This window comes from Microtus ochrogaster, chromosome 19 (genome assembly GCF_000317375.1).
Source record: "Microtus ochrogaster isolate Prairie Vole_2 chromosome 19, MicOch1.0, whole genome shotgun sequence".
Classification (NCBI taxonomy): Eukaryota; Metazoa; Chordata; class Mammalia; order Rodentia; family Cricetidae; genus Microtus; species Microtus ochrogaster.
In genome coordinates this window covers 59,312,198-59,321,576 of record NC_022021.1, presented here as the reverse complement: position 1 = coordinate 59,321,576, position 9,379 = coordinate 59,312,198, and the positions used below count along the sequence as shown (strand labels likewise).

The window sequence follows — 9,379 nt, the reverse complement described above, 5'->3', positions numbered from 1 at the left end:
AAGAAACAAAAATTCAGCAAAATGGACACATACATAAGGGACCCACGTTTCAGGAGAGTCATAGTCTGAGTACAGGGAAACATGAAGCAAAGACAGAAATGTTCTGTCCCCCCCCCACCCCCATTGTTGGTAGGAGAAACACATCTGTCCTTTAATGTGAATTAACTCTCCAATTGGTTGAGTAAAATTTGAAAGGAAACCAGTCAATTGGAACAACTGTGGCATTTTTATTAAACAATAATAAATTGTTCTTCAACAAGCAGAAAAACCCTAACAGCTGATTCTGTTTACATTCAGAGATCTTTTATACATTCACAACTCTGTTGGCAAACTTCAAGAATAAAATATGAGTAAATAATGAAATAAGTCTTAAATAGGTTCTTCACTCTAAATAAAATACTTTTACAAATATTTCCCTGCATCGCCTAGTACAACAGTCCTTTTTGTGCTAAGGTCCTCCCATGTGTAATTCCAGTTCCAGTCATCTACCAAGTTTAAAAGGATAAAAAAAATGAATAAACAATATCTTAAATCAATATGTTTCCTGGTAAAAAGTAACTCTCCTTTCCCAACTTACCTAAAAATTTATTTTCTGATTTAAATCTAAATTTCACCGAAGAAAAATTAGTTTTTCATTTTTTAACATTTTATAAGCCTACAGTAACTGCATGTTTATTAATATCAATGTAATCATCAATAACAAATTTTCCATATATGGATGTTTGAGAACCATATATGTTATACACGTTTTTTCCTAATCATTTTAAACAAACAACGTTAGTGTAATTTCCTTAATATATGGGGGAAATATGGGTGTTGGAGAAATATTTAAACTAACAGATTTGCTTAGAAAAATACATAAATATTCACCTCCACCCTGTTCTATCCCCCAGGAGGCAAACTGCTTCCTAGATCTCTTAAGGCCCACAATGACTAACCCAGCAGTGGGAGTACATATTCATCCTTTGCCCGCCCCCACCCCCACTCTCTTCAGGTGCAGGTCCTATAATGATGGTATTTCCATTCAAGGCAGTTGCTCAGGCTCCCAGGAGCTTCCAGTATCTCACTTCCTTTAAGGCTTTTCTGGTTTTGTTTCCCCAAATTAAAACGAAATGAAAAATTTTGAGCTACCACAAGGAAGAGCCAAACGCTGTAACCCCCTACTTTCATTACCACCTTCATTCTCTCTCACTCCCAACTCTCTTCAACGTGTATCTCAACAAGAATGAACACCCAAGCCAAAGGGCCCACGGATTCTCCAGCTTTTACTTATTAACTTTTAGACCACCTCAATTGCATGTTTAGTTCCTTGGTGGTAACACACACACATACACACACACACACACACACACACACGCACATGCACACACACATACACACACATGCATTTAAAAGATCTATATACATTTAAATATTTAACAATATCTAAAAGTGTTCAGTCATACGTGTTTTATGGGTTGTATATTGCCTATATTTTTTTTTCTGGATCCTTTCTGAAACACACTTGATCTCCATAAATTACATGTCCATAGTCCATCCTCTAGACAGCTCTTAAAATGGTGGATGAACGTTGGTCACTGAAGTGGAGCCTTCTCTTAGCAAATCTCAGGCAGGATCAGCGCGGCTTTAACCATTTCATTACCGAGGGCCGAGCAGCGTTCCCTTCAGCAATCTCCTCTCTCACCGCATTGCCATCTCCAGACGCCACATCGCGCTCTGCAATCAGAAGGCACACCAATCGTGTCCAAATGTCCGTAAGTCAAAGATCAAGCATGGGGTTCTTTCATTTTGCTTTTTGTCTTTTAATGGAATTTAAAATAAATCTTGGATTCAAAGTTCTCTGCTAACTCTACTGAATGGCCCGGAACCGCTCTTTCAGCGAAGACGACACCTTGGTACTATTCTCTCTCTATACCACCATCATCTTCTGGTGTATACGTGTAGCTGCCCTCTCCCCAACATCATCTCACGCTATTACTGGAATCCCAGCTTAATAAAAGCAGGACTTTCTTTCATTTGTTGCTTCTTCCCCTTGCTCACCTGTATCCCTAGCATGGACAGCAATTCTAGGAACACAATAAATACTTAACACACATCCCAGTGATCCCAGTGAGTGATCAATTGCTGCAAGAATCAATCTCTTTAAAAGATTTTTATATTCACTGGCATTAAAAAAAAAAGAATTATTTTTTTTGGTATAGTCTGAAGGCAGCTATCCTTCCTGCTCTTCATACAAGAAAGGTTTATAAGATTTAGAATCTGCTTCTAAGAGGACGAGACATGCTGTGTCCACAGTGTACATCCTGAAATAGAATGGCGCAAGATTAGTTGTGACTTGGCAGATAAATGGTTACTGGGCATTCTCATGCCTCACCCAGCTCACGTTAAAAAAAAAAAATGGGACTCATGAATTTCAGTTCTTGGACACTGACTGCAAAAAAAGAATAGAAATTTGCAACGGAGACAAGATCAGGAAGACCACCTTGCCAAGAGGACTACAGACAAATCGGCAAGTAGCAAGCTGAAGAAGACGTCGTGCAATGGGAGAACCTAGGATGGGAGACCCGAGAGTCAATCCATCCGTTCTCAAAGGGTGGGCTCAGACGGGTTTGTACTGTGCTGTGACGGACGCCTATGGTAGAAATGAGTAGCCACGTTCTTCCCTGTGGACTCTAGCACAAAGATAGGCAAATCCCATTTAGGCAAGGCACAGCCAAACAGGGCAGCCAGTCTATATTTTTCAGACATCTTTAGCCCCTCTTGAACTTGAGGTTGACTAGGATTCCTTGAGTAAAAGTCTTTTAAATATCATGGATGCCAAAAGAAAGGAAACCAACTGATTTTTTTTTTTTTTACATTTCTAAGCAAACTCTCAATACCCAGTTTTAATTGGAAATACTTTGTGTGTGTATAGCTTAATATATAATGACCAACCTGTAATAGAGTACTTTTATAAGACTTTATAAGTCTAGTAGCCTAGAAGTCAGCATCTGACTTAATTTTTAAAAAGAAAAAGAAAAGATAAAAAGAAGCTAAAAATGCTTGAGGTGGCTAGGTAAGCGGAGCAAATAGATCTCAAATCTGTTCTGTGAACAGCTCCTTCGAAGCATTTCCAGATCGGAGAGACAGCTTGGTGGTGCCCATGGATAGTTCCTAGGACCTAGGAGAATGTGAGGGAGAGGGGCACCAGGATCCTGGGCTACTTGAAAGATTTTTGGCAAGAGATGGAAGCTGTGCTTCCACAATACTAGATATGCTGGGGATCCTAGCGGATTTGTCCTCAAAAGTTACGTGAAAATCACAAAAACAGATACTCAAGTCTTAAACTACAGCTTCCTGTTTTGTCAAAGACTACAAAGATAAGTCACGTGATTTAAACTGTTGTCTCAGTCTGCAGATTAATTGTTTGTGAAGATATTCATTTAATAAGGGTTAGCATATAAGACCAGTGTTATACTTAAAACTACCAATTGACTTAAAAGTACAATCTTGGAAGAGGGTAACAGAAGAAATAAGGACATTTGCTGAATTTCACACTTTAATTAATTTCAAGGGCAGAGGACCAGAAATATAACCCAAATAAAATCTATTTTCTGTCTGGAGGAAGTATAGTTTATTGATATTAGCTGTTGTGGCTAAATTTTATGGTTTTAAGAGTGAAGTTTTTTCTTTTCTCCAAATGACCTCTTATAACTCTGTAAAGCCACAACCTTGCTTTCACAATTTTATTTTTAGCTATGGACAGAGGCTTATGTGAGTATTTTGTCTGCAGAAACAAGAGATCCCTCCGAAGCTGGAGTTACAGGTGGTTATGAACTGTCTGATGTGGGTGCTGGAGATCGAACTCAGGACCTCCGAAAGAGCAATGCAGTCTGTTCACCACTGAGTGACCTCTCCTCTTCAGAGAGTGAGTGCGGGGGTTTCTAATTATTTAATTTTTAATCATTTTATATATATACATATAAGTGTAATTACATATATATCCATATGTATGGTTATAATTTGATTGCCAAATGATTAAATTAAGCTAATTAACATGTCCATCACCTCACATACTCACTGTTTTTCATATTTTAAATCTATTCTTTTAACAATTTTGTAATGTGTAACAGAAACTTTAATGACAGATGCTATTTTACATATTGATTTCTTTTGGTACGATCATGTTAAACGAGTTGCTTTTACCTTGATAGAGTTCTGTGTACTTGGCCATTTATAGATAAACAAATGCGTGCACAGAACCATCTTACAGCAGAGCACAGCTCACAGTGGCAAAGCCCGGATCCGCCAAGTGGCATGGAAGCGTTGCTCCAGTTTTATTGTGCCCTGGATCTCACCATGGGGATTAATTCTTACCAGCTTCAAAATCCATGAAAACACAATTATTCCATTTTATTGCTTCCATTTGATGAAGGAGGAGGGGACGGGAGGAGGAGTGGCCTGTACTTTTTATCGTGGCTCTTAAACCTGATCCAACAAATCCCTCACTGCTCTCTTTCCATGGGAGAGAAATAGTTTTGTCTAGTGAGTATATTAAAAAAAAGATCGCTAAAGAGTTCCAAGAACTTTACGAATTTTAGTTGGTTGCTTTTATGACAGATTTGTTTTTGTTAATTCATTAAGATGTAGTAAACTCTATGAAAAACCACAGTATCCTCAGAACTATCAGTGAGATTTATCTTGAAAACAGCAACTAAACTCAATGACCACTCATCCTCTCCTCCCCACCCTCAAAGAAAACGAAACAACACAAAATAACAAGTTCTTTCAGATAAACATGGTTTTCTTCTACTCCTTGGTTTTACAGGGAGGCCACGCTTACCTGTGTGAGAGGCAGCGGTCCTGCTGGGCAACTTGGCTGCTGCATACTGGAAGAAGGGAAATTCCAGGCACCTCCCGGTCACCCTGTCACATATGCCCGACTGGCAATTGCAAGTCTCTTTGCATTCCATCCCGAAAGTGCCATAGGGACAGTCTGAGGGCAGAGAGGGGGTTAAAGAGACTGCTGCTTGTTAGCATAGGCTTCGCCCTCCCGACAGCCTTAGGATTTGAATCAATCTCCTGACTTTAACTGATAAATGAAGATCACTTCTCAAAAGCCCCAGGGTTTGAAAGTTAAAGTCACAAATGGGAAACCACAAAGTAAGGCCAGATAACACCTGCTTCAGGCTTAAGCTCCTGATGCGAAACTTAAGCTAGCTTAAGTTTCCTTATACTAGACTTTTAACAATACTTCCCTCTCTTTCTTTACTTATTTTATTTGTTCAGAGTGTGTGTGTGTGTGCGCAACTGTATGTGTGTTCGTGAGTTCACGTGTTTGTGTGCCCCTCTGTGTATGTGCATGTGTGTGCGTGTGCATGTGTGTGTGTGCATGTGTGTGCGTGTGTGTGCATGTGTGTGCATGTGTGTGCATGTGTGTACATGTGTGTGCATGTGTGTGCGTGTTTGTGTGTATGTGCACGCATGTATGCACGCATGTGTGTGTGTGCAACTGTATGTGTGTTTGTGAGTTCACGTGTTTGTGTGCCCCTCTGTGCATGTGTGTGCGTGCAGACATGGGTGTATGCATGTGTGTGCATTTGTGCAGCACATGTGTAGAAGTCAGAGCACAGCTTGCTGAGCTGGTTGGGTCATGGGGCTCCCCCTGGGGCGTTCAGTATTGACAGCAGGTGCCTTTATCCACTGAGGCTTCTTGGCAGCCCCACCCTTAGACAAGTCTCTTTGTTTTCTTCGTAGATAACACAGATTCCCACAGGTTATTTTGGTCACAGCTCAGTGAAGATGGGACATAGAATATATGTAAGTATTAACTCCTCGAGAAGTTTTGATAGGTGTGAGGGTTTCTTTAAACTACGGCAGTTGACACTTCATCATTTTAAAGGCCTAAGAGGCTTGTCAGTCCACCTGACCACAAAATAAACAGCTCCCTGCTCCCACACTTACAAAGCTCCTTTTCTCTCAGGACAGCACTAGGGCTTCACTAACTCCCCCAGCTGTTAAAAGGATTCATTAATCAAGCTCCCTGAAAAGATAAGATGCTACGTGAGCAAGAAACCTTGGGATTTACACACCTGAGGGCTTGCACACATACCAAAACCCAGAAGCTTTCAGAGATTTAGTGTTTAATACTTAGACTAAGAAATGCTACAGTGAAGTGAAGAATTCTGTCCCTTATTAAAAGAGCAGGGTTTGTAGCCTAACAGTACCTCACAAGGTTAACTGAGGAGCATCTGTGTAGGACACTGGTTCTCAACCTGTGGGTCGTGACCCCCTTTGGCAAACCTCTAGCTCCAAAAAATATTTACATTACGATTCATAACAATAGCAAAATTATAATTATGAAGTAGGAAAAAAAATAATTTTAAGGCTGGGGTCAGCACAGTATTAGGAACTGTGATAAAGGGTCGCAGCATTAGGAAGGTTGGGAACCCCTGGCAGATGTTTTCTTTCAGCATGGAGGTGTCCTTGCCAGTGTACAATCACGCATGCGTCAAGACAGGCTGTGAGGAACGGAGTGTCTAGCCCTCAGCAGTGCCTTGGATGGTTAAGATGGATGTGCATGAAACAGGTCTTTAAGGAGACAGCACATATCTTTCCCCTGTCACTCGAACGATAGAAGGCTCTGCTGCTATACACCCTCCTTACCCTGGAAAGAAAAGTCCTTAAGACAGATCTGAAAAACCCTTCTGGCAGAAAAGCACGGGGTTAGGATGCGACTGTCTTCAGCAATGCTGAAAATGAAAACCTTAGCCAACTTCCCAGCTCCAGGTCCAGGGCAACCCCCGATGTGCGGGTCAGATAGTAAACATTCTATAAATAAGTGTTGGCTGCTCAATAGCTAGCCAGCCACATGGGGCCAAACATCTAAATACTAAACAAACAAACAAACGAAATCGGGAATTCACCTGCAGCAATAGAGAAGAACCCACACGCTCTATTATTTCCAGGAGCAAAAAAAAACAAAAAAAACAAACAAACAAACAAACAAAAAAAAAAAACAGCTCGAAACTGAACTCTGCAGCAATGCAGAGGATGCCAGAAAGAGCAATTCAAAACAGACTGCTAACATCGTAATTCACTAACCTCCGCCTCACAGAGGTCACTGTCCATTCATAACCTCATTTACAGAGGTGTTTTTATGCCAAAGGAAAAGCAGTTCCCCTGCGTACGCTCACTATATCATAGGCAAGACTGGGCTAACCACGTCCTCCCTAATTTCCTTATGTGAGGTGCTGTTTTCTTGGCAGATAAGCCCTGTAATTTCCAGAAAACTCAGAGCCTATTCAGTTGAAAGAAATGCATATAAGTGTGTTCACCAAAGAATATATTTCCTCGGCAGCCCGCCTCTTGTCGGTCTTAATCAAAAATAATATAAGCCAAAGAATAAAAAATTCCAAATTTTTCTAGAGTTTCTTTCTGGAAGGTTTTGCAGACTAAAAGATGATGACTTTATAAACTATTTTCTACAATGAAAATTGATGAGATTGTCTCAATTCTGTATGATTTTCATTCAGGAAAAGATGTCATTTATTGAACATATAGAATATGAGTTACTTAGAAATTTCTGAGAACATATTTTTCTGATTTGGGCAGCTTCTTTGTATTATTCAACTGGATAAAATTCTACAGTACATTGCTTTTAATCACAATAATACATAAAGATGAGATCATATGGCATCTATGTATGGGAGACTTTTTAGTAACCATTTCTCTTACTTTTATACATTCAAAAATATTAATTTAGTGGCTAAGTTTGGATATAAACTCTACAGGTACATCAATGTATCATTTAGCTATGATTTCTGTCTTAACATAATTTTATTTTTTAATCTATAGAATAGCCACTTTATTTTTAAAACAGGCTTCTAGACTTTTATTATTTCTGCCTGTCTTACAACATCTGCTGTTTTCTGGCCAAGTGAAAATTTTTTCAAATAAAATTAGGTTTATTTTATACTTCAGGGAACCCTCTTGCAAGAGCATGAGTTATTTCTTAGACTGACTTAAGCCCACCATACGCCATAAAGTACTTTGGTGTTCACCAGAAATAGTTAAGCTTGAGAGAGGCACTCCTCCCTGCGAACTCTTTCAAGATCAAAGGCTGGTTAAATCTGGGGCTGGAAACCACTCCACGAGGTTATCTCAGGAGGACCTCTGTGATCATTGGCTCGCAGAGGAAAGGACACCTACACCATTTGGAACAGACTACCTGTCAAGTTTCTAAAGCCTTCCAGAAAAGGAAACCACACAGGCTACCCCTGCAACCTTCTTTCTCGAATCTAAATGCAGGGTGGAATGCTGCAACCCTTGCTGTGATTCCTGCACGCTGCATGCCCAGCCTTCCTGCAGATCCAATTCCCTCTCTTTCAAGCACACCTCCTGCATCCCTCCGCACTTCTTCCCTGGTAGTTCAGGAGAAAAGAGGAGGAACTTACCTCCCATGCTGACTAAAAGACCCTGAGGGAGCCCTGCACAGTGGGAAGCAAGGAGTTATTCTTTACCTTTGCAAATACCAAACTCGTCGCCGAAATCATCCTCCTCACTGTAAAAGTGACATTTCAGCCCCGGACCACACTTGACGCCGTCCATGCCTGAGACTGTACGGTAGCAGGTTTCTCCGGGCCCCGCGGCACACACCTGACAGCAGCCACAGTCATCCAGCACTGTCCTCTTGCAACGCAGGCTACTTCTGCACTCACTGTTGTCGCACTGATCTGGGCAATCCACCGCGTACTTGGCGCTCCAGGCCATAGCCAGGTGCACAGGTACCAGGAGCGTGGTCAGCAGCAAGAGGCTCTTCATGTCTCCCAGCTGGCTCGGGCTCAGCTCCCTGCCGTCGTGGTCTTTGCTGGCGGGAAGCAGCCGTCCAAAGTAGTAGCTGAGCTTCTGCCTACACGTTTATGAGTTTTATACACTGCGTTGCCCGCATGCTTCCCCGTCATCAATTTCCTCAACCCAGCGGCAGCGCTGAGCTCCTGCCAGCCTCTCTTGTTTTAGTTTATGAAATCCAGGATGAAGGCTGGGATTAACATGCCGCTGCCATCCAGGAATTGAAAAGCCCAAGCTGATGTCATCTGTTATGTTTAGATGGTTGTTTTGCATGAAGGCTGAAAAACTCCGCTCACATCCGTCTCAAGGACTCAAGGACGTCTGCGAAGAGGGAATAAGGAAGGTTGTATAGCCCCCTTCTGCACAGGAATTGTTCTGATACCAACATAACACTCGGGATACAGCTTTGTTCCACTGTCCCTTAGTCCTGGGGAGACTAACACAGGCATGAATCAAGCCAGAAGAAGCATCTATCAAATAAAAATAAGCACTTGGTATTTCTCCTTGATATATAATTGTGAGATTATTTGGAAGAAGAAATGGTTATATT

The 9,379-nt window shown here is 41.2% G+C and overlaps 1 protein-coding gene across 1 annotated transcript; it reads right to left on the bottom strand.

Annotated features, from left to right (window-relative positions):
- Positions 1-1,414: 1,414 nt before the first annotated feature.
- On the bottom strand, positions 1,415-8,970 carry Esm1 (endothelial cell specific molecule 1). Its single transcript, XM_005356813.3, has 3 exons — positions 8,502-8,970; positions 4,823-4,975; positions 1,415-1,716 (listed from the first exon to the last, which is right to left on the bottom strand). Exons 1-3 carry the CDS (start codon positions 8,800-8,802, stop codon positions 1,616-1,618), a joined length of 555 nt encoding a protein of 184 aa, XP_005356870.1. The 5' UTR covers positions 8,803-8,970; the 3' UTR covers positions 1,415-1,615.
- Between the last annotated feature and the right edge of the window lie 409 nt (positions 8,971-9,379).